The sequence below is a fragment of the Austrofundulus limnaeus genome, unplaced genomic scaffold (genome assembly GCF_001266775.1).
Source record: "Austrofundulus limnaeus strain Quisiro unplaced genomic scaffold, Austrofundulus_limnaeus-1.0 Scaffold22, whole genome shotgun sequence".
NCBI lineage: Eukaryota > Metazoa > Chordata > Actinopteri > Cyprinodontiformes > Rivulidae > Austrofundulus > Austrofundulus limnaeus.
The window spans coordinates 2,455,958-2,480,538 of NW_013952424.1; the positions used below are offsets into that span (position 1 = coordinate 2,455,958).

A 24,581-nucleotide genomic window follows, 5' to 3' on the forward strand; every position below is an offset into this window, starting at 1 on the left:
ACACACACACACACACACACACACACACACACACACACACACACACACACAGAGTCCAAGTTGATGTTCTGAACAGACGTCTGTCTTCCAAACTCTTATTGCTTCAGGCTTATTGCCAACATTTCTGTGTGTTTCTGCATCTTTGGTAGCTTCAGTTTATGCATACTAAGCTCAAGAAGAATCGTTTGGGCTTTGGGTGTCAGTTTCATGAAATCACATTTGCACACTGAGTGTGTTTTTTTTTCTTTCTTTTTTTTTTGCGTGTGCACGTGTGCGTGTCTGTTTTGTACCGTGGTGCTTATGCAATCGAAGTAACTTGAGCTGCTTAGCTTTGTCCAAACAGACGATCTGCAAGTAAGAAAAAGCAGATGTATCACATTTAGGGTGATTTTTTTTGTGCAAATCCAACTGAGATCACACTTTAACACCTGTACTTATATTTGTCCACAATGTGACATTGAAGTCCCCAATCCTCCAAACAACAGTGCATGTGTCAAACCCTGCAGAGTCACATATGTTTTATAAAAAACAAACAATGCACTTCATCTAATTTTGATAACTCTGAAGCCAAAGAATGAGGTTGTTTCTGTGATTTTTCATTATTTTTTTAGCAAAAAGAAGCAGATGTCTTCTGCGTTAAGAAGCTCTTCTTGTTGATTTTAATCAGCTCTGGGTCACTCCTGCAGCACATGGGAGCCCATGAGACACGAGGTGAGAGAATCACTTGGCGGGCACATGGATGAGTCTCGGTTTAAAGCGCAGGACTTACCACACGAGCACACGGCAGGAACAGAAGGTGGTGTCTGGGTGCTGTCTGAGATTTTATTAGAAGCTTCTGTGCATCTGCGCCAAGAAGGTCCGAGAATATCCTGTTTGCTAACATGCTCGCTTGGATCTCCATATGTGCACCCTTTGACAAAGCATGTGCATCTGTGCTCCACTTGTAAAGTGTATTTCTTCTTTCGTAATACACTGTGCACAGAAGCAGAATAGATAAATTAGTTTAAATAGGAACAAGATCAAAAACAAAAAAATGGTATTTCACCATCATTCCACTGGATGTTTTTTGTCCTCTAAGATTAGTTAGCATCAACACATGCTCATAATTTATTTCCTTTGTCAGAAACAGGAGCTTACAAGGTTAACAACCATGAACTCTTTGGGTCAGTCAGGTCGTGCCTGATTTAGTCAGTTTACCTGTTGTGCTTSATAGATTGGTGGTCCATAACCATTAAAAAGAAAAAGCAGATAAGCTTAAAAAACACAAGAAACACAAGATAACCGTGTGGAGTGCAGAATGAAGTGTTTAGGCTTGGTTGGACGAATTTCTAATGCAGCTCAGGAGCTCATTTTCATACAAAGCATCAGTATGGTGCAGATTTATTCCTTTTATTTCTTTAACGCGTATTTAATCAGGCAAATCCTATTAAGATCTCTTTTCCAAAGGAGGGGTGGACCTGCAGGCAATCTAAACATTGATTGGTTGTTATAACATCTACAGCTAGATGCTATCATCAGCCTTATTATGTTTATACCTCATAACTAGCTATGATTGGTCAATTAACATTTTCACATTTGAACACGTGTGAGCCTGCTGTTGAAATGGAGAGTAGCTTTCACAAGCCAGTAGGGCTATTGTGCATATTTATAACAATGTTTTACTCTTCTGTTGGTAGGAATACAGTATCTCACCCAGACACTGTGGAAGATCAGGAGCAAAAACTCAGCAACAATCAGAAAACTGCATTGGGTCATTAACCATCAAAATATGTGTATTTGGTTTAATTTTTGGTTTTGTGAACCAATTAGACATCATCAGATTAATATGTAGGACATTTGTGTCTCAGCCAAGGGTTTTAATATGAAGACATTTTTAAAAAGGGGGTATTGTGTATTTTCCAGGCCCACAGTTCAATTCTATACCACAATCTATCTCACTATGTTACCTTCAGGTGTTATAAAAATCTTATACATATTAAAAAAATTAATTTGTCTTTGCATCAAATCTATCTAAACATCTTGAAATTGGCCTCCGTCTATTTAAGAACCTCCTACCATTTCTGACACTCCCACTTCACAACAATGCTTTGGTGGAGGGGTGCTCTGTGGGGCGGGAGCCTGGCTGCAGAATGAGCTCCTGGGAGGAGCTTTGTGTAAATGGGCGGAGCTTTGTACCAGCAAGTTAAGGCAGCTCCGAATGGCTACCACAGGAGATTCAAGGATTTCTCAAACATGTGTGAATGAGTCAAAGCAACACTCTGGGTATGTTTTTGATGAGGGAATGATATGATATAAAGCTCAAAAAGTCAATTTTGAATAATATCCCCACTTTGAAAACTAAAGTTTTTCCTCTGCTGAATTTCTCTTTTTCAGGCACCAACAACCATATTTGCGTGAGAACAAGAAGCAGAGCCACAGCAAAGCCATGGTTTTCAAAATATATGTTCACATGTCCAGGGCTTTGAACGTTGCACAAAAACTGGAGCCACAATTAAAACTTCTGACTTTTTGGTTTGTTTTGATAGCACAAAAAAAAGGGKKTTTTTTTTTGTTATTTTTCTCTGATCATGAGTTAATCTCTATGTTCTTTTCTGCTTCATCATGCTGACATGATGTTAGTTGTAGGGGTTGGGGTTGGTCCAAACTCCATATTGTATAACACTCGGGTGGGGAGGAATTAGTACCATATTATAAATGTAAATGTAAATTCTTGTGAAGGACTCTTGACAAGTTTGAAAATGTTAGGCTCTTTACCATATAGCTTAAGAATGTGATGCTAATTTATAAACAGTAATCTTATAAATGTGCAAGAATTGTGAGTTCACGTTAAAGAAAAGTGTTAACAATAAATAAAGCTTTCATTTAAACATGTTGTATATATTTTATTCTACGTATTGTAACTTGCATAAAAATCCAACTGAAAAACAAACTTTTTTTTTATTTTGAAATTATGCAAGTCACATTTTAGGGCCGTCYGTATTAGGAAATCTTTTCTGAATGCCAGCGTCTGGGCTGATGGAAAGGACATGACAGCATAGCACAAACACCAAGCTGACTCTTTAAAAAAAAATAGAAGAAGAAGAAGCACAGGGACGTTGCAAAAATGACAAAATGTCTGATTCACCGACATTACTCAAAGTACTGTCTGGAACAGTTTAAGCATGTGTCAAACTGAAACACAGCGATTCTAACAAAGAAACCTCAAAGAAATAAATATTTTTGAACTGTCTCTTGATGGGTGTAAATGTTAATTTTGTCTAAACCACAAAAAATGCAAAAAGCTCAGTTACAAACTTTATATAAAAGAGCACARAGATATCAAAAGCATGTAATCAATTAAGGTAAATGTAGGTTATTAAAAGAAATTATAAAACGATCAAACTAAACGACACACTTTCACAGTTTTCTTCAGCTCTTGTGTTTTGACCTTCATCTGTAATGCTTTAGTTTTGCTGAATCTTCCCATCAGCTGTTTCAAGCAATAATAAAAAGAGTTTAAACCAAAATAATTAACTGGCTGAAACTGATGAACTTAGAAACTTAAGAAACACAACAGAACAAGCAGAGCTGGAAGTCGATGTAACACTTCCATGTGAACGCGGATGTGCTTCAACTTCCCATTTCCAGTTTAACTAGTAAAAGTCTAACCATCCTTGTAGGGTGTCACTTTTTAAACTAAAATTGCCTTTTGCAGAGAAGGGGAGGAGTTCTAGACATTCTTACTAGTAAATCGTGATATGCGTGATACAAATATGATATTTCTCTCAGGTTCTTCCATATGAAAATCAACTCAATACAGACATTTGTTTGTGTGTTTAATAAAGTCAATTAGCTGTGGTGGTCATTTTAAACTGGGTTGACACTAAATGTTGAGGAGCTGCAAATTTACTGAACATTCCTTTGGGAGCTCCACCAATTTCTGTTTAGTGGTTTATGAGATATTTCACAAACAACAGACAACAATAAACTCCAATAGCTAAAGGCAGAGTTTTAAGAACCAATTTCATAGGCCAGGGATAGGCAATTGGTATAACCCAACGTGTGTTTCATGTGCATTGTAATAATCAGTTAGACTTTTGCTCCATTAATAAAACATGCAACAAGTAGACTAGTATCCTAAGGAAATGTCTAAAAAATGCACCTCAAAACCAAAGTAATCTATAAAACCAATATAGAGTTGAAGTCCAAAGTGTCTAATTTGAGGTGTGAGAGCTTTTGACAAAATAAAAGACTCTTTTTATTATGATGGTTTTGGATGAATAGGATGTCTGCCAGTTTTTAGAAAGTCTGCAAAAGTGAAGAAAAATGGACTTTTCCACACATGGAATATGCATCTAAAATGGTGCCTGAGAATGTGCAGAGCAGCAGACTGCACTGTGAACAATGAAACCCAGGTGTCAGCTCTCAGTAAGCATCAGTGTTGTGATGGAAATCCAACACATGAAAGAAAGATTTGTTCATTTTATCCACTACTGTTCTTCACTTTCCCCAAGGATTTCAGTAAACACCATTTTGGCACAAGTTGCACTGGTTCGCTAATATTTGCAAAGTAGTTCTGCACCCTGCAGATAACGGATTTTAACTAAGAAAATAAAAGTGTAGGGCACAAAATAGAAAGTATGATTTGTGATGCATATGGGACCAATTGGATCTACTTCAACTTGCCATTGTCTATTTTTTCTGGTCTAAACCAGAGGAAAATAACTTTCCCTCAAGTATTGTGCAAGTCTGCCTTGGTTTGTTTTGATACCTATCTTCTCATTTTTTCCTAAGTCTGTTTAACAGATTCATCAATTCAACTGGCAGACAGAAATTACTTTTACGGTTTTTCCACAAATTGTCTCCTCCTCGTTTAGATTTTTCCAGGACAGACTTTCCGAGCTTCATGCTCACAAATAATTATGTGGGGAGGGGTGCACACTCATAAGAATGCAAAAGAAACACATTTTGAAACATTTGTAAGTGGACAGGAGGAACTGTGCAGGCTTTTGTTGCACCTGCTCTTGATTAGGCAATGGCACTTTTTGGATTCCGACTGATCACGCCCTGACTCCCGTCGTCTCCCTTCCCTCCCCTCTTTTTGTCGGTCTCTCCATCAACCCTCCTCACTCCTCCCACTATTCTCCTTCTTTGTCTCTAAAATTTTCTCCAGAGACCTCCAGTTTTTTGAACACCACACTGTTCTTACCTCCTGGCCTTTGGTTCAAGAAAGCGGCACAGGTAAGCTTTGCGCCGATGAGAAATTTCCTGTTTGAATCTTCTGCCGGATTTCTGTTTTTCTGGACGGAAGCGCTGAAGCTCTGGGGCATGGGCTGGTGCTACACCAGCCAAAAATACTTGTGCATGAAATAAGAATATGTGAGATGAATTATGTGCATTCTGATGGCTTAGCCTTGAGCTTACAGGTTTATACAGATGCCTTTTATGATTTGGAACACTTTTGGATCCTGGTCTTTCTGCATTTTTCATGGGTCTGGAAGTAATCAAACTGAATACATCCTCTGCATGGTTGATGATATACAACTATTATGTTGAACTAACAATTCTTTGGACTATAGTAATCCAGATTTAAATCATTATCCTACCAAATAAAAGGCTCAGCAACACATTAAAGGCAACAAACAAAATAACATTGGAGGGATATATATTGGAATATGTTGTATTATTGGTTATAAAGTAATCTGTATTTATGAAACAACACTGATAATAATTATGCATTTATGTATTTCCATTTGTTTGATATGGAAGCTCATTTACTTGGAAAAATCATTAAAAAGTGGGTGTGGCCATTGTGCATGCACCAGGGCAGGTTTGAAAGCTTTGATACCTGCATATTTTCACCAGTTATACTAATATTTGCTTATTAAATAGTGGTTTCATTAGACTTCCATTTATAACAGGGTGTTTGAGTTAGCATCATGTTGTTCTGGGTGGGCCTCTAGCCTTATTTTTCTTATTTCTTACCACCCTCTCTTCCCCTCTTCCTCTCTGCAGAAGCCATGTTTTCTCACATACTCATCTTGGCTGCTCTGGTCAATCTGGCCCAATTCCAGTATTACGACTACGACTACCAGCCGGGGTCCTTGCATGGGCCATCAGGCCCCAACTGTAACCAAGAATGTGATTGTCCCATCAGTTTTCCAAGTGCCATGTATTGTGACAGCCGCAAGCTGAAGTCCGTCCCTATAGTTCCAACTGGGATCAAATATCTGTATCTCCAGCAGAACATGATTGAAGAAATCAAGGCGGGAGTGTTTGATAATGTTACCGATACGCTGCGCTGGCTGATACTTGACAAAAACCAAATTACGAATGCCAAGATAGAAAAGGGCACAATTGACAAACTCACAGCTCTGGAGAAGCTGTACTTTAGCAACAACAACATCACAGAGCCAGTCATCCCTCCTTCAAAGGCCCTGGAAGAGATACAGATGATGCACAACAAGCTGTCCAAGTTCCCCTCCGGACTCTTGTCTGACAAGGAGAACTTGACCTCCATCAACCTTCAGCAGAACGAGTTGACCTCTGAAAGCATTGGAGACGCATTCAAGGGGCTGAAGAAGCTGCTGTCCCTGGATGTGAGCCATAACAAGCTGAAGAAGCTGCCAATCGGACTCCCTAGTTCACTGGAAATCCTCTATGCTGATTACAATGACATTGATAAAGTTGGAGCGGGATTCTTGAAAAAGCTGCCCTCCCTTCGGTACCTGAGGATCTCCCACAACAAGCTGCAGGACTCCGGGATCCCCTCTGGAGCATTCAACGTGACTTCACTGCTGGAGCTTGATCTCTCCTTCAACAAGCTGAAGTCTATCCCTGAAGTCAACGAGCAGCTAGAGCAACTTTACCTACAGGCCAATGAGATCAACAGTAAGTGTTGGTTTTCACTCATTGTTTTAAAATGGCATACTGGTTTTCAGAACCAAATAAAACAAAAGTCTAATTTCCTTTGGATCAAGCAAGTAGGATTGGGGATAGTTCCGAAACACTTTCAAACAAAGGCTTTAGCATTAATTCCAAAGAGGATCTGTTTTTGTCATATTTTATTTTATTTATGGTACAATGTTGGACATTTTCACTGAAGACAGCCTCAATTAGTGAATTAAATATGATAATCCCTGTGAGTCAAAACCTCTCAATGTTTTTACTACAAACCCTCAGCTAACATGGTCCTATTTAGTTTATATATACTTAACACAAATTGTGTTTGGTAGATAATTTCTTTGTTGTAACAATGCTTCTTGGCAAAATGAGTACCTAATTGGCAGCACCTGTGGGTACCAGAAGCCCAAAACAAGTGTCAATAGCAACAGGAAAATAAGCTGTTTGGCAGAGAAGATTTGGCTAATTTTTCACGTGTGCCACCCATATACACAGCTCTACTGCTCATCCCATAAATGCATGTTCCTTACAAATGTGGCACCTTTTAAAAGGGGAAATTAAAAGGCTTTCCAAGACTTATTGCCCAGAAGCATTGCTACAACAAATAAGTAATCCACCAAACATAAATTTTCTTACATTTTTGCCAAGTTAAAAAACACTTTACGGGCAGTCATTTGAAGAAAGTTTTCCACAATATATAGATAATTTACCAAAAAGATGTCCTATTGTACTTTATGTCGCTTTGGATATTGATAATACTCCTGTTATTTAAAAAGAAATTAGCCTTAAATATATAGGGATAAAGAGTTGCTTGACTTTATGAACCTTATCAAAAATTGCACATATTTGAAAAAACCATTTCATGCAAAATCTTCTGCAAAATCCAGCCAATCAGAAAAAAGTGATTTTTTTTTTTAATGGAAATATGGGGGTGGAGTTGATATGTTCTTTGCAAGGGCTAATCTGTTGAGTTATTTTTACACTATTTCAACATATTAGTCTAAAGTTTTATAATTCCGTCATATACAGGGACTCAGCTGCACATTTAGAGAAAAAGACGATGTAATTTTTTATCAAGAATTYGAATTTTGTACAAGAATTTTGTATCTTTCTGGTCCCCGACTCATTAATTTTTAAAATGTCAATAACAGTAATCTCCGTCCCATTTCATCAAAACAAACATCAATATTGTTTTACTTTCTCGGCTTGTTTGTCTTAGTTTGGCCTTAGGGGCCATCTATAGAAGGGAAGTGGCTGCACATGATTTGCAGCAAAAGAATACAAACAGGTGGGCGTGGTTTGTGCTCCATCCCCAGTGGAATATCAGCTCCAGTGTCTAAACCACATGACTCATGTAAACAAAACAAAGTTAATTCACGTTCGAGATCAAAATGTGATGAATGACGGCAGCAAATCAGCTGAATATGATAAACAGATACGAGCAAGTGATTGCTGGTATAATTTATTTTGTTTTATAGGGAAACCATAAACTTAGCACTGAGAGGTCTTCCATGATTTAAAGTGACACCTACACCCACCAGCAAATGCAGGCTCTTGATTTAGGATTGTATAGACTTGCTTTAGTGGAGTACAAGTGAAAATGATATGCTGCACAAGACTTGAAAGTGTTCAATCTTGATTAGGAAAATACAATCTTCCAACGATGGTTGGGTTTCTGAAAAGTGGGCCAGACTCAGGGAACATACCGTACAGATTTTAAGTGGCCTTTAAGGATTTGGAGTGAAGCACAGTTGCCTTTACTTTCCTCACCCACCTCTCTTGAGCAGATGACARATACATAGATTTCAATAACTTTATTCATGAATGGATCTCTTTTTTYRTTAAAACCACATATACCACTTAGAGCTCAACACACTGGTGAGCTTATTTCTTTCATTTCTGAAGGCAATAAGGCTCTGGTCACACTGTACTCTCTCCATGACCAACACAACCTTTTATTGTAGAATATGGCTGGATGGCAAATTTGGAAAACCTTGTTTAGTTGTGCTCTTAGTACTCTAAAATAAAAACTTTTTCGATAATTTCTGCATCCCTGAGATGCTTTCATGTACATTTTAGTGTCACATATTAGGTACATTAGGCAGCACATGATCATAGAATCCCTTTCATCCATCACTGACAGCTTTGGGATCTTGTCAGAGTGAAGGCTAAGGTCACGCCAAGCAACCATATTACAACTTGTGAACATAATGCATGCATGTTGCCAGATCCAATGAATTTGTTTTTTTTTTTTTTTCTTACTTCATAGCAGGGTTGTCATTCAGCATGAAGAACTTAAGCCATACTAGATAAATGTTTTACTTGGGATGACTCAGGCATGTCAAATGTAAATATATTGCTCCGTATTTAGTCAAAATCTTTATGTCCACCAGCTCACGCAAGTTCCATCTCTATTTTGTTTTTCATCACCTATAGAGTTTGACCTGGCAAGTTTCTGCAAGTTCACTGGACCCCTCAACTATTCGCGCCTCAAGCACCTGCGTCTGGACGGCAATAAYGTCACACACAGCAGCATGCCCTCCGAATCTGTCAACTGCCTGCGTCAAGCTTCGGACATCATGTTTGAATAGAAAGGACCACGCTCTGATCGACGAGTCCGCTTTCTGCTGCCGTGAAAAAAAGCATGACCGCACACTTGTGACACAAGTATAATGTATGTAAAATTGTTCATGTTGATCGTGGAGATTTGTTTTAAGATGCAATCGATGGGGATATCCAGTCAACTGTTTTCAAATTCTATATGTAACATATCCAGAAATGTGTACAACAGATAAAGCCAAACAAGCATTTTTATGGAAACAAAGAAAATATTGCAATAGATTTAATTAAAATGTTTTGGTTCTATTGTTAAAACGTGCATGCCTACACACTTCAAACATTCCAAATGGATTTAAATTTGCTCAATACAGACACAACAGAGACATGATTTTTATGGCTTTTTTTGTTTTTTATTTTGTTAGTCAAAGTGTCATTTTGTTGCATGTTTCAGTATGTTGCATGTGTGTTGGCTTAGTTATTAAATAATTGCTGTGCAAAAAGCCAACAGGGGGAGGACTGCATACTTTAGTAATGTGAGCAAATGTAAAAGGAAAAAAAAGGCAGTGCAGATAGTCGTACTTTCAACATCTTGAATGTATCAAACTGGTTTTACAACAACGTGAGTTACCTGTGGTTTGAGTCCCATGTCTGCCTGCTTTGCATTTAATCTTTAGCATTAACTGCTTGAAGCCCAATTGTCATTTTTATTAATAACCAAACAAACCACAGACTAAATAAAAAAATGTTCATGTAAACAATTGTACCTAAAGTTCCATATGTATACCTTAGAATGTTACGAGATATTTGTTTGTGATTTTCTGCTGTTATTCTAGCACCCAATGTCTCAGTTAAACTACCAGTAAAAGCTTTTGCAGTTTAGTGCCTTCATTGTAACGCAGTTGTCATGTTAACTGGTTTTATTCATATTTGATTAATGCTTGTAGTTTTTAGTTTATTTCTTTCCTTTGACTTGAATTGCCTGTGAGACAACCAAATATGGCTGAATGAATTTTGTATCAGATTTGTATATCACTTTTTAATCCTTCTATAAGAATTTCTGTTGCTTGTGAAAACTTAGTATAAAAGATAGATAAAAAAAACAACTTGGTCTACCAAAACCTTGAATGTTTTGTTTCTTTCTTGACTTCTTTGTTTAAAACTGCTATTTGTAAAGCATGCTTTATAAAAAGTTTGATTTGTGATTAGTGGCTTTTTTGTGTCACAAGACGGATTTATAATGTTTCAACAAAAAGAGAATCAAGTGGTAAAATAAAAGACCTATAAATATAAACTAAACAGCTCCTAACTAATATTTTAGGCAATTAAACAACAAAAAGAAATCCCTGCAGTTATATTGATTTTTTTTAAGCAAAACAAAAGAACAGAATGGATAAGAAGAGGGTCTAATAGTAACCAAGTCTTGATTAGCTGATTGGCTGCAGGTGAGAAACACTGAACAGGTGTAAGCTAATCACAGACCAGACAGGTTACTAAAGATACACTCAGACTAGATCTACTTATAAAAACATTTAATTTAATTACATTTAATCAAATCAAACCAGATTAGTAACACAAACAAGAAAAACTGAATCATTTTTATGAGATTTAATGTGTGCACAAAACACAACTGTGAAAAATAAAGGCAGGAATAACATAATTTTACTTGTTTGTACTAATCTCACAACAGGAATGTCCACTTATAGCTTTTTTCCAGAGTAGAAAAAGCAGACAATTTGATTTCTGGTCAGATCTTAAAGTYTGTTAAAGCTGGTAAACTCCTTTTCTTGTTGTTTTGAGAATTTGAGCACCTAATAATGTTGCTGTGATTTAAAACATTTAGTTAAAAACCGTCCTTAGGATTAAAAACATCCTTAACTGGACACTAACATGATTGTTTAGGAATCTGTGATGGTTGGACCTTCGTTGTCCTTAAGTTTTTTTTTTTTGTTTTGTTTTTTTTTTGCTATTGACTCACTCTCTTTTGCTGTATCAATATAATCTTTGTGAACCTGTTCAATAGCAGGAACTTGAGTAATACTGGCTGAAYGTGCTGAACTGTTATTTTTTTGTCAAGAGTATCTTAAAATCACACATTCACATAAACATAAGCTAAAGGACTAAATCTTTGAGTTTTTAATTATAAAACCAGGGGAAAAAATAGGATGTTGAACTTAGATTTTCCAGTTTAATGAATATATAAATCAGCAGTTTGTTATAAGTTGTTGCAGTGATACCTTTCCCTCCTGTAATGAAATACTGGGTTGTTTTATACAACATGCTTCCTTAATAATTTTCATTAAGCACATTTTACATGTTTTTATACCATCACTTTTATACTAATTTCTAATCTAGTACCATTTCCTCCTCTTCCTCTGGTGTTGCCCTTATTTAAATCCAGAGTAGAGCACCTGCTGCCCGTGTCTAGACAATAAAGTCCTTCATAAAGCCGTAAGCCACAAATCTTCCCACTTGAGATGGTAGGTGAAACTACAATCAGCTTTTGCAGCCTGGAGGCCCAACTTCAAGGATCATCCTTCGGTCCAGACCATCTCCAGCTGTTTTCTATGTTTGTATTCAGATTATGTGTCCATCCATCATTACCCTGATCTGTTCTCCACTTTTCTCTGAAGATATTCTTTTATCTTACACCTTGTGCGTGTAAAATAATCTGATATGACCTTAAATACGTATTTTCTTCAGATGAGCTTTTAGGATTTTTTTTAGCATTTGAGTAAACTTTTCTTCTAATCTTCTAATCTTTATGTTACAAAAAGGTACCAATCCTGGTCTTTAAGGGCTACTATCCTGCAGGYTTTACTTGTGTCCCACTAGTTCATGTGTTTTTATGATTGTATTTTATTGTCTGAGGCAAACTGAATGGACTTTTTCCTCTAGTTTCTTGTTCCTTTCCCCCTCCCATCCAAAAGACTGCTTCAAGCTTAATAGAAATATCTATGCCAAAATCTCACATAATGCTTCAGGTTGTGTGTTTTGTTCAGTGTGAACCAAAGTACATGGATTAACCAATATGCATGTCACAGCTGGCAGGAGGTTTGGACCCAAAACTTGCAAACACAGGGAGGCGCACAAGGAGAAAACAGGACTTAGCATGAGAATGCATAATGCTCTACTGGTGAGTAGTGATAAACAAAAGGTTTAAAAGGACTGAGGCTGATGGGAAGTGTGGCTGCAGCTGTGACTAATGAAACCAGGAGCAGGTGTGACTGGGCAGGGTAAGACTGAGGAGAGAGACTGGCTGAGGAGAAAGGGTAGATGGCACAAAGGAAACACAAACAGGTAAAATGAAAACACAAGTAACACAAGTAAACATAATCATAAAAATCTAAATAAACTTAAATTTCCAATTGCATTGAATTACAATGTATCAGTCTTAAGAAAGTAATATGTTTATGTTTGTCATCATAAACCTTACTACTAACTTTAACTATGACCTTAAAGTCTTGCAAAGACAGATTTACAGGCAGTGATCCCCAATGTAGATGTTCTCAACAGTAACATTTCTGACAGGAGGGATGTTGTAACAAAAAAAGGGAATGCTCCACTAAAAATACTGGGTATAAATATCTGAGTTCAAACTCCTCAATGGGTCCTCTAACCTCACCTGTCAGGCTAATAACACTCCCTTAGGCCTGTGTTGAAATGAGTCATAAAAGGTTGGCCTTTCACTAATCTCCCAGACTCATAGGTGAAGGCTATGACTCCCTCAGAAGACCAAATGGTTAAGTTGGGTGGAGCTGCAGCTCTTCGGTTTTTACTATAAAGTGGAGCAAACCAAGCGAAAGAGGTGTGGGGACTGCTGGACATCCCCATGTCACAAAGTCATACTCCCACCAAACATCATGTGCTCCATCCTCATGGCTCCACCAGTGTGCAAGGTGCAGCTTTGAGAGAATCGAACAGATCAAGGCTGGTTGGAGTACCAACTGCTTCAGACGATCATCGAAGCGAATCACTGAGAGGAAGAGCGGGCTTCAACTGGCTATCACGCACATCAGTAAAGAAAAGGCAGGTAAAAAGAAGATTTTTTGTATTTCTTTAGGATACTGTTGAAGAGAGGAGGGATGAATGGCTCAGACCATGGTCTGGTTAATTTTCTTTTATAGTGCGATCTGATTTGATCCCAATCTTTGAAAATATTTCAATTTGCCAGCATCTGTTTCCTGGCTGAGGCTAGATAAGAAGACTTACAAAAAAGAAGATATTTTTGTATTTTTGAAGAAAATGTTCCCAATAAACTATTTTCTTCAGGTTAATTTCTTTTTTAAGCAAAAAAAAAAACTCTTGGTAATTCACATTTACTGTCAAACCTATCATTTCCTCACATAAACAGTAGATTTATTCATAAATAAAAGTTTTTTTCTCAGCTTTGAATACAGTAACTACAGTAAAGCTGACTCACCAAAGTTTCAAAGTCATGAGAGGGATTTTAGTAAAGCCTTCAACTGGAAACAATCCTGCAAACTCTTCCAGGGCAAATAAAAGTCTTTGTGTAATTATAATGGCTGGCTCAGTATAAAAGACCCAGGCAGGAAATTAGCTCTGTATATTCCTCTGCATGTGTTTCTCCTTAGTCTGTCAGGCAGATCGTTCTCTGTTTGTTTTCAGTAAATATGCATTCCATTTTACAGAGATCCGTGGAGCCCTAAATCAACAGTTTCAGCATCAAATTTTGCTCTGAATCATTTTTTAACTTGTGGAATGCTTTTCCAACATTCTAAATTAAAGAAATGTGATGTTTGCATGAGTATTTTTCAAATCTTTACAGTTGTTTTTCCATTTTATACACATTTGTAACAACTTGTGTGTTTTACTTTCAATGTGTCCATAAAAAAAGAAAAATAACATCAGACAGATTTTACCACCCAAAGCAAAATGTCATCATTGGCCATCAGTTTTCTCATTAGTGTGTTAGCTCCAGCAAATAGCCATTGTATTTTTGAAAGTTTACAGGTTTATATAGAACCTAAAGTAGTGTATACGTTGAACATCTTGGCTGATCTTAGTTTGTCCTAATGTTCAACATTCATTATGCATTCTCCCATACTATAAAACAACAAATAACTGTGCTTAAATGCACTTGGTAAAACACTGGAGGAGCTCTAATGGGCTTGCATCGCTGATCCTGGATAGGCATTACTCCTGTCCTCACAAATAAGCAGGGATTATCCTGTTGCATTCAAGCCTTTGCCGTCATCATCGCAGCCTCATGCATGCACGGTCCAAGGTCACAAGTCTTGACGTTAGCTAGCTTCCGCAAAAGTATTCTGTAATGTAATCTCCTCAGCTTACGTTAGCCCTCACCCCTGTAAAAGCATGACCTCTTATGTCTGACGGAAATGTTTTGCACTTTGGCTGTGTCATCTTCGTGCTTCATGCTTTAGCACAAGCTTTAAACCGTGTGCCATAAATTCACACATGTTGAGATCAAATGCTTGTCCAAATCAGATATAAATCAAGACTGTACTATCTTTATGAGAGACAGAAATGGACTTTGTGGAAAACCATTTTGATGTTCTTAAAACTATCCAATATAAGTTAAACAGAAATAAAAAGATAAGCATCCCCGTCTTGCAATAATCCTATGATCTTGCATTCAGTCCTGGACTCTAGCATTGGCAGATAAATTTAGTTGAGTGTAAGTGTGTTTGAATACAATTGTCTGGATCTCACAATCTCATGGTTGGTATTTGGATACTTTGGGTTCCCTGTTGACTGTAAGCAGTTAAACTGTTTGATTTGCAGAGTAATTGAGCCTAATCCCACCACTGATAAATGAAGCCCAGAATTAGCACAAAGGTTAGCAGAGGGCATGGGGATTTGTTTGTTGACATCAATCATGCCACTTTGTAGCTGGGCAAGGATTGTGCATGTGGCACTTAGCAATCTAAGAACAGACACACCTGCATAAAGTGGGCCATGTCTGAAGGACTGAAAATACGTTGCGCTCCTCTTTAAGTTTATGACCCCTCGTGTTTGGGCCATCTGATTGGCTTAGAGAAGCTTTGGTGTCCGGTTGGCACATGTTGAATGAAATAGCTGATGGTACAAATACGAGGACGTGAGACACATCCTTGTCATTTGGGACCTTGCTAGAAAACTTGCTGAGAAAGGACTCCGCAAAAGGACACTTATAGAGTGCAAAGGTAAGAAAGCCTGCTGAAGGGAAAAGACATGCTTCCATTTGTTTGTCGTTGAGGACATTTTATATAATTTTTTTTACATTACGCCTTTTCACTCAAATTGTGCATTATAATTCATTGATGGAAACACATTTGTTGATGCACTGAAATTATTGTATTGGTTGATGGTGTTTGACTATGAGTTCCAGTGTCGCTCTTGAAGTGTGATATTACATGTATAGTATTTCACAATGTTGTGCAAACTAAGTGATGAATGCATAGCTTTAGCCTCTGTGACTGGCGATACATCTCTGAAAAAAGGTGATCCAGTTTTGTCTTTGAAGTGCACCCGTCCATGGAAAAGCTTGGCCTGCTTGAAATGAGTTCCAGACAAACATGGAGTGCATCAAGAATTTAAACAAAACCCAGATGGTAGCTCAGACAAACCAAGTAGAAGCTTTAAAAATGGATTGAAAAAAGATGAAAGTGCTTACTATGAATTTTTTTTTCATGGAATTTTGGTAAATCATTTCCATTGTACTGCTATTTTTTGCATTAATTTTCTTTGAACTGCATTCTCAACAAATTGCATATGAGGTTATTTTCACACATCAATTCAAGTACAAACTAACATAAGTAGAACAGGATTTGATTGTTACTATGTGTTGCAGTCATACAGCCTTCTAAACAGTGTGCACTTTAAAATCTCCATCTTCTACCGCTTATCTGTAGTTGAGTCACAGAGGCAACAGGTCCTGGAAAGAAAACCAGACATTCCTCTTCCCAGCGGACCTGCCTAGCTCCATCTCAGAGATCCTAAAATGTTCCCAAGCCAGAGAAGATACACACACCCCCTATCTAAGTCTGACCCTACGACCTACCTACAAAGAATGCCATTTCAGCCCCTTGAATTTGGGCTCTCATTTTTCCAGTCATGATCCTTACCTCATGACCCTAGATGAGAGAGGGAATGTAGACAAACCAGTAAATTGAAAGCTTTGCCTTTCAACTCAACTCTTTCTTCACCACCACCACCAACCAAAGCAACACCCTCATTAATGAGGGCTAGGCATATACATGTATATATCTGTCCATCCAATCCTCTCTCCATCCCTCCATCACTTGTGAACCCATTTCCGCTCGACTTTAAAACTGATGGGCAAACGCTGTGACTTCTCTAATGCAATTAAAGTTGACCTGGCTTTACATCCTGTCTCTTTAGCCTAATCTGTCTGACCCTCTTTATCTGATGATGAAATTACCATTGAAATGGGTTAATTTTAGAGACAGTGTGCTTTCACAAACACTTGATTCTGTTAAAGTTATACAACATCAAATGCCCTAACATGACTACCGAATAATAAGTGTGAAGGTCATAACTGTAGTGAATCTAATTTCTGTGTTTTCCATATTTCAGAGCTTTTTGTACATTATCCTATGGCTTTACTGCGAATTTGCTTTTATGATGTTCAAATCAACTGTATTTGACTATAATATACTCTTTCCTTATTTTTCTACCACAGGTCAAGCAGGAAAATGGCCCTCTCCCAGAAGCTTTTCTTTGTCCTGTGCCTGGTAGGGCTTGTCTTCAGTCAAGACATGCCTTATGAGGAGCTTATTGCCCAGATCCAATCCTGCCCTCAAGAGTGCAGCTGCCCCCAAAACTTTCCTCGTGCTGTCTACTGTGACAATAGAGGTCTGAAGAGTATCCCCCAAATTCCTCCTTACACATGGTACCTCTATCTGCAGAACAATATGATTGAAACCCTGCCACTAGATGCACTGAAGAACGCAACGCAAATACGATGGGTGAACCTAAACCGTAACAAGATCACAGACAAAGGAATAGAAGAAGGCTTTCTTAGTGCAATGACATACCTTGTACACCTGTACATAGATGATAACCTCCTATCTTCAGTGCCATCACCCCTACCAGCCAGTCTTGAACATCTTCGTCTCTCTCGCAATCGCATCTCCAAGATCCCAGGGGGTGTGTTTGTTGGTCTCGAGAAACTCAACCTTCTGGACCTCCAAGGGAATAAGCTGATGGACGATGCTGTGACTGAAGTGAGCTTGAAAGGTCTCAATAACTTGGTACAGATCAATCTAGCCAAAAACCAGCTGAGTCGCATGCCACTTGGTCTACCACCCACCACCACTCAGCTTTTCCTCGATGGTAACAACATTGAGAATATCCCAGCTGACTACTTCAAAGGTTTGCCCAAAATGGCATTTCTGAGGCTCAACCACAACAAGCTTGGCAGCGGTGGGGTTCCCAAAGATGTTTTCAACATCTCCAGCATTCTAGACTTGCAACTGTCTCAYAATCAGTTGACTGAGATTCCCATCATTCCCTCGGGCCTTGAACACCTTTACCTAGACCACAACAAGATCACAAGTAAGATGTAGTATTGTAACATGTAGATTCACAAAAGGAAATCGTTTTCCTTTGCATCTAATCAAAGATATAATGGTTTAAGTCTTATCAAATTTGTCCCTTTTGTTCATTTACAGGTGTGAATGGCTCCAACATGTGTCCTGTTTCCATCGACTCTCTGGACAGCTCGCAGAACGAAAGCGTGCCTCGGCTGCGTTTCCTCCGACTGGACGGCAATGAGATCAACCCACCAATTCCCCGGGATGTAGTCATGTGCTTCCGCCTCCTTAGGTCAATCGTTATCTAAATAACAAATTAACAATATAAATGAGCTAATTTAACTTTCCTTCCATTGATGACTGGACTTGAATGCCGAATTTGATGCAGAAATTTGTAAAACCACACATATTTGTTGTTTGTCAAAGAAACTGACAACATTTTCATTGTTTGATCATAAAAATCTTCCCTTTTAAATGGAACTTGATAGAAATCTGAACATTTGTACTGAAGGGTAAAAAATTTCCATTCTGATCATTTATTGAATACTAGTTGTGCCTTATGTTAGTAGAAACATGTGAAGTTATGAACCAAAATGTGTTACAGCTTACAGTGTGATTAAATAAATAAAATGTTTTTATGAAATTTGGTGAGTTTTAAAGACTGAATTTGAGTTTACCTTTTCGACTGAGCCAAAACGTCTGAATTCACAGACCAAAAGGTTTTTGATTCTCTATTTTTTGTAGACTTGAAGGCAAACCGATAGTCTTGTGTGCCAGTTTTTTCTCCCTTTTCAAAAAATATCTTGTCAACACTGTAGGTAATTTATTTTTTATTTGATGTAAGCAAAAATCAAGAACATAAAATCTGATGAATATATGACCAACCTTCTTTTTTTCCATGTTTTGTACAAAAGAACACTAACACTTGCCAATAATGTTTTTGTTTCTAGTAACTTTTGTTTCTGAATAAACTGGGAGTTAATTAAAAACTGTTTGTAATGTGAATAAAACTTCTCTGAATGAAAATTTACCTTTATGTGGTCTTCTTGTTTTCACAATCAAAGTTATTTTAGTCAAAAAGCAACTTACATGTAATATTTTTTTAAGATATGTTATTTACTAAGTTTCCATCCTACTTACTAGTTTAGCTATTCTTGGACAATTAAGTGCATTAATTCTCATTTAATACAGTCTATTCCTATTGAACACTTATTTTATCATACATTTATACTGTATAAAAACATTCACATACATTATAAAAAAGCAGTTAGTAAAAGTTATTTATCTAAGGAAGACTAAACAGTCAACAGAAGGAAAGTAGTGAATAAAAATCTTATCTCATATAGCAGGTGCAGACAGATTTTAAGCTTTCCCTCTGCTTCTTTTGCCTCTCACTCATCAAACAGTCTCAAATTACTATGAGATTAGCAACTGGGAGAGGTGGGCAGGTTGAGACAAAATTACTTTTCCTTTCTTTTTTTCTTTTTTTAATGGACACTAATCACAAACCATCTGCCAGATCGCTTCAAAAGCACACATAAATCTATCCAGAACTCCAAAAGAACTAATTTCCCTGGATGTCTTTGGCTCTAATCTCAGATCAGATAATTTTCCTGTGTGTCAAACCACTAAACTCCCATCACGACTGAACCCAGCACATCGCTGAGCGAGGGACGACACTAAGAGAAAGCCGTTTAATCCAAGAAGGAAGGAGGGCAGAGACCTTCCTGTGAGCTGGGACTTCCTCTCAGCACCATGCTAACAGGGGCTCCTTACAGAGGTCCCATTGTGTACAAGGGCCTCAAGGATCCCCTCATACATGAAAGTAACACATGCCAGAGCTTCACCTCAGGAAAAGAGGGACAAATATTTTGGTCTGATTAGACTCCTAAATAAATAAAGGATACTCTTGTAAGGGATAATACACTATTTCCCATTGGTGGTGGGGGTCTTTGCTCTCCATTTCTCTTTGTGTTTGATATGTGTGTGCGCTGTTTGAAAGTCTTGTGTATGTGGGTGTACAGTGTGGGGTGGGTGCACTCAGAGTGACCAAAAGCAATCTGCTCCGGTCCAATCAGCCTCAGTGCCTACCTTCGCACATAAGCGGCAGGGCACTCAGGTCCACCGGAGCACACAGACCTACACATACACATACACCTAAGACACTTGTCACATCCACACAAAAATACACACACACACACACCCTCCCACCATCCAAGCCACCCTGTGCGACCTCTCACCATTGGCAAAGTCCTGGAGCCCTCAGCATCTCCATCACGGCTGAAGGGACCATTTGGGAAAGCAGGAGACAGAGGTAAGCGTTCGTAATGCGTTCATAACGTTCATGCTCAATCTTTAGTGCAAGGGATTAGACAGACAAAGGTGCATGACCTATTTAAAAGCAATGGCATTTGGGGTTTAAACAGGAGCTGTACTACTAATTGGTTGGAGATTTAATTTCAGTCCTAGTTTTGCTTTGTGAGTTTTAAATCTGGCCAAGTCACTGGATTATTATTATTATTATTATTATTATTATTATTATTATTATTATTATTATTATTATTATTATTATTATTATTATTATTATTATTATTATTATTATTATTGTTATTATTATTGATTGTATTGTAATGTATTGCCAAAAACTTCTGTAAACGTAATTCAGGTGAGTTTTAGACTGGTGTTTGGTGTCATTTACCTATGTAGCACCTTTTGTGTCTTCATTTTCCTGAACGTAACATCTTGATATGCGCACATTTTCCACTGCTGGGTAAGTTGTAGGTGTTTTTCCTTAAAACGTGTTTCAGTATAAAAATGATGTGCCGCTCAGTGAAGCCATTTGTTGGACTGACTTGGGAGATTTTTACAAGATGGGTTTTTTTGGGTGCAAAGTCACCATATTGTTCTGCAACCTGCAGCGAGAGGACATCATCGGGTTTGCTTGTGGTTTTTGAGGGGGAATGCTAGAATCACAGCATATCAGGCATGCCCAGTGTGTAGCCAAACATAACAAGGAGGCAGTCCGGAGGCAACACACAAACACAGTTTCCACACACTGTACGCTGTGATGGCCTGCATAAAAGCAAACCTCTGTGCTGTCTTCAGTGTAGTCCTTTCAGTCAAGCTGTGTTGGACGTCTCCTGATAGAAAGTTTGTTTCAGCAGCAATGCCAACTTTAGCTTTTTAATGCAGAGTGCACTGGGTTCACGTTGTAGACTGTGCAAAGACTGGTTGGAATAAATAAAACCATCATGTTATGGATATATTTGTGACTGACATTTTTTTTTTCAATCCAAAAATAGCAGCAGAGGTTTTGCATTTTTCTCACTCTGAAAGAAAGATGTGTAAGGAAACGTCTTTCCAAATGTGTGCGTAAATATATGTCTGTGTGTGTTTGAGCACCATCACTGCTGAATGAAGCTTTTCCTTGCAGCAGCAACTCGCTGCCATCCTGTCCACAAACCTCGGTGGAATTTGGAGTTTGAGTGCTGAGACAGGGAGGGCGACTGGGCCTCATAAAGGCTCTCTGTAAAGGGTGAGGGGTCGGGGTTAGCTCGGAAAACCTGTCTCTCTCTTTTTCTCACTTACTTGCGCTCTCCTATCCAGTTTTTTTCCCCCTCCTTGCTCGCTCCATCTAACCCTGAGGGCCAACATCTTGTCTCTGTCTCCCTCTTCGTTGCACTCTTCTTCCTCTCTCTCCCTGCTCTCCATTTCCTCGCCCTGGCCTAATGGACTCTCTTTAAACTAAGCTATCAAACGTCTGCTGCAACGTGGTAACACCTGCAGGCTGTGAATACAGGCACATTGCGCTGTGGTGTTGTCAAACAATAAAWCGTCAACCCTAATGTTTGTAGCGGGGTAGCTAATTAAGCACAAATCAATGTATGCTAATCTTATTAGTGCTTCCCACTTTGGAGTATAAGTCACAAGGCCTGTGCAGCAGAGGAAATGAATGAGATTATAAGCAGCTGTTTTCTAGGTCAGGATGTTCAGGGAAAAAATGCATGTTGAGAAAGATTTTTCTTGTCTGGGTTTTGTTTTGCCAAGAATTTAGCTAAAGTTTTACAAAAAATTTCAAATCGCTTGTTGCCAAAATCCAATTTAGTCGGCCTCTTTTACACTGAAAAACCCTATGACACAGACACAGACTAACAGTTGAACTGCTTTTTGTGCTTTCCTTTCATTATCTGGATCAGTGTTACCCCAGTCCCGGCAGGTTGCACCGTCCTGCAGGTTTTAGCTTCGTCCCAGCTTCAACAGACCTGATTCGAAACTTCTCCGGTTTTGCAGAAGCACATTAATGAACAATAGGCTTAACCAGATGTGTTCAAGCAGGGAAACAGCTGAAACATGCAGGTCAGTGTAACCTGAGGACAGGGAAACTGAAGGAGGTTACCAAAGAGATAACACCAGCCACACACTTGTCTCGGTGAAAATACAGGCAATTTTATGGAAACCTTATCCACACGGCTAAGACAGTCTTGCACTTTTTTTTATTTCTATGGTAGGTTTATCATACAATAGCAGCGTGAAACGCACCTGTTCAGTGGGTAAACTTCTTTGTAGCGATTTTGTGAAGAGACTGTACTCCTATGTATAACAGTTGTAATAAAAATGAGAAAGWAGTGTTTAAGAGCTCAAACAGAATGGCAAGATTTCCTAAAACAATTCAAACTTTAAACCATGAAAAGGCAACTGCATCCCCTCTGTGTTAGTGAAACTTTGTTTTTTCCTGATCTTAAATGGACGAGAATTTGCCCAGCAGCTAAAGATGTAGGGCCATTTTACATATTAACTGACTAATCTTATTATTAATCATAAATGTCAACTTTCACTCCTAAACAACTTTCCAAAAATCATCTCCTAATTCAGTGCTAGAGAAGCTCTGGTATTCCCTGTTGATTGACCAAAGTGAGGCACTTACCTGAACCAGGGGAGCTTCTCCTTCAAACAGTGACACTGTGGTTCAGTGCAGAAAGAGGCCTTCGTATTTGGATCCCTCAGCTGTCAGCACCTGTGTAATGAGATCAGTGACCTTGGTRGGACTCAAAGTCAAACCTCTGTCTTCAGCTGGGTTATGATGGCAATGTTGTCGACTTTCTGTGGAAGCAGAAACGTAAAGGTGTCTTCCAAATACTCTAGTACATCCTTGTTTCTGACAATAGTTGCTTTTGTATTATTGCATTTTTTTACGTTGGCTGTTTTTATGGTTTAAAATTATCTTGACTGTATAACAATACAGCGATACCCTGAATAGTGGCCCGATACCAGCCACAAATACTATACAACCCTATACTTTGGATTGACACTACTTTTATGCTTGGTCACTTCATTTCCTTTTACTACTTCACAAGTAATGAAAGGCAAAAAAATGAAAAATGTTCATATTTTGGAGATATTTGAAGAAAAACAGTACTGTTTGTCATGGTCTTGTAAAGAAAACGTGTTTCAAAAGACAGAGTATGTTTAAGTACTACCTCATCACCTACTTGGTTTAAAAGAAATCAAAATAGATTTCCTCCTTTTTAACTCTACTTCTCTCCAGGTGGATTATGAGGATGCTTGTGCGTCTCGTGTTGGGACTTTTCGTCCTCAAAGCGGCGTTAGCCAGTCCCAGATTTGCCCGACAATCAGACCCGGATTCATACGACGACGGAAACTACGAGGACAACTTTGAAGTCATCTATGATTATGATGAAGAACCGACAGTTGGTGGGCTTGAGGTAGGAACATTTATTGGTCTTTATGTTTCACACAAGCTTTCAACACTAATTTAATTTACATTTTTAATCTGCAAATCTAACCATGATTTTGACTCATTTGGGATTCAATCCCTACTTTTTGTAGAACTTGTGAAATTTGATGAGTCACAGTTTGATTTGCTGCTCACTCACATTTGAACAAAACATGAAAATTGTATGCTGTCAGTTTTATTCATTTATTCTTTATTTTAAAAAACATCTGGAGACAAACTTTGATATTACATTTAAGCCCACATATRTGCACAAATCCCCCGCATTTTCCTTCTTAAATCTGGCAAATGTAACAAATTAGGGTTTTGTTAGCTATTATTATTTGTTAAATACCTGTTTTCCAACTGTGSTCACCAGGGTCAATGAGTTCGGTGTCCCTCAAAAGAGACGATTTGGACGCAGGGCAAACTTTCTAGTTTCTTGCATTATTATGTTTAAAATTCTTCAGCTTCATGCTTTGGCCGGCAGACGTATGAAGCAGAACATCCTTGGCCCTGCGTGCATCTGGAGCTGTTTTAATGGTGCAATCAATCAGTTTTACCTCAGTGTCTGCTCTGGAAAGTCAAAGTTTTTCCAACAATGCTGTTAAAATTTTTTTGTCTATTTTAATTCGTTAAGTTTGTTAAACCACTGCTAATAACAATGGGCCTCGTGCAAGAACATGTTCGTATTCTTATCCTAAATTTCTCTTACTTTTGTTCATACGAAGGGTTCGTAAGAACATGTCACGTCAGATTCAACAAACTCTTCTATCTTCAGGAAAAGTGTGTAAATGAGCTGCGTAAATTCCACCTGTTTGTATCCAGCTGCTCGTGCACGCGAGAGGAGATTAGCATTATTACCACCCCAAAAATACCATATAAGGCTATGC

General features: G+C 38.2%; 3 protein-coding genes across 6 annotated transcripts in view; all 3 read left to right on the forward strand.

The window, feature by feature from the left end:
* The first annotated feature begins 4,942 nt into the window (after positions 1 to 4,942).
* lum (lumican) lies at positions 4,943 to 10,643 on the forward strand. The gene is made up of 3 exons (XM_014004205.1): positions 4,943 to 5,220; positions 5,995 to 6,870; positions 9,319 to 10,643. Exons 2-3 carry the CDS (start codon positions 6,000 to 6,002, stop codon positions 9,471 to 9,473), a joined length of 1,026 nt encoding a protein of 341 aa, XP_013859659.1. The 5' UTR covers positions 4,943 to 5,220; positions 5,995 to 5,999; the 3' UTR covers positions 9,474 to 10,643.
* Positions 10,644 to 13,077: 2,434 nt separating this feature from the next.
* On the forward strand, positions 13,078 to 18,987 carry kera (keratocan). 3 transcript variants are annotated; one of them, XM_014004202.1, is made up of 3 exons: positions 13,078 to 13,467; positions 17,105 to 17,979; positions 18,096 to 18,987. In XM_014004202.1, the coding sequence occupies exons 1-3, from the start codon at positions 13,271 to 13,273 to the stop codon at positions 18,263 to 18,265; spliced, it is 1,242 nt and encodes a 413-aa protein (XP_013859656.1). In that variant the 5' UTR covers positions 13,078 to 13,270; the 3' UTR covers positions 18,266 to 18,987. The 3 variants fall into 3 exon arrangements, with proteins under 3 accessions (XP_013859656.1, XP_013859657.1, XP_013859658.1); XM_014004203.1 differs by having other exon boundaries at positions 13,386 to 13,471; XM_014004204.1 differs by lacking the exon at positions 13,078 to 13,467 and adding an exon at positions 15,419 to 15,605.
* Positions 18,988 to 20,052: 1,065 nt separating this feature from the next.
* epyc (epiphycan) overlaps positions 20,053 to 24,581 on the forward strand; it is a 13,047-nt gene continuing 8,518 nt past the window's right edge. The window contains exons 1-2 of one of the 2 annotated variants that reach the window (XM_014004200.1): positions 20,053 to 20,271; positions 23,503 to 23,680. In XM_014004200.1, coding sequence (XP_013859654.1) covers positions 23,510 to 23,680 — 171 coding nt within the window. In that variant the 5' untranslated portion in view covers positions 20,053 to 20,271; positions 23,503 to 23,509. The remainder of the gene's footprint in view (positions 20,272 to 23,502; positions 23,681 to 24,581) is intronic. The other variant, XM_014004201.1, reaches the window with a different exon arrangement.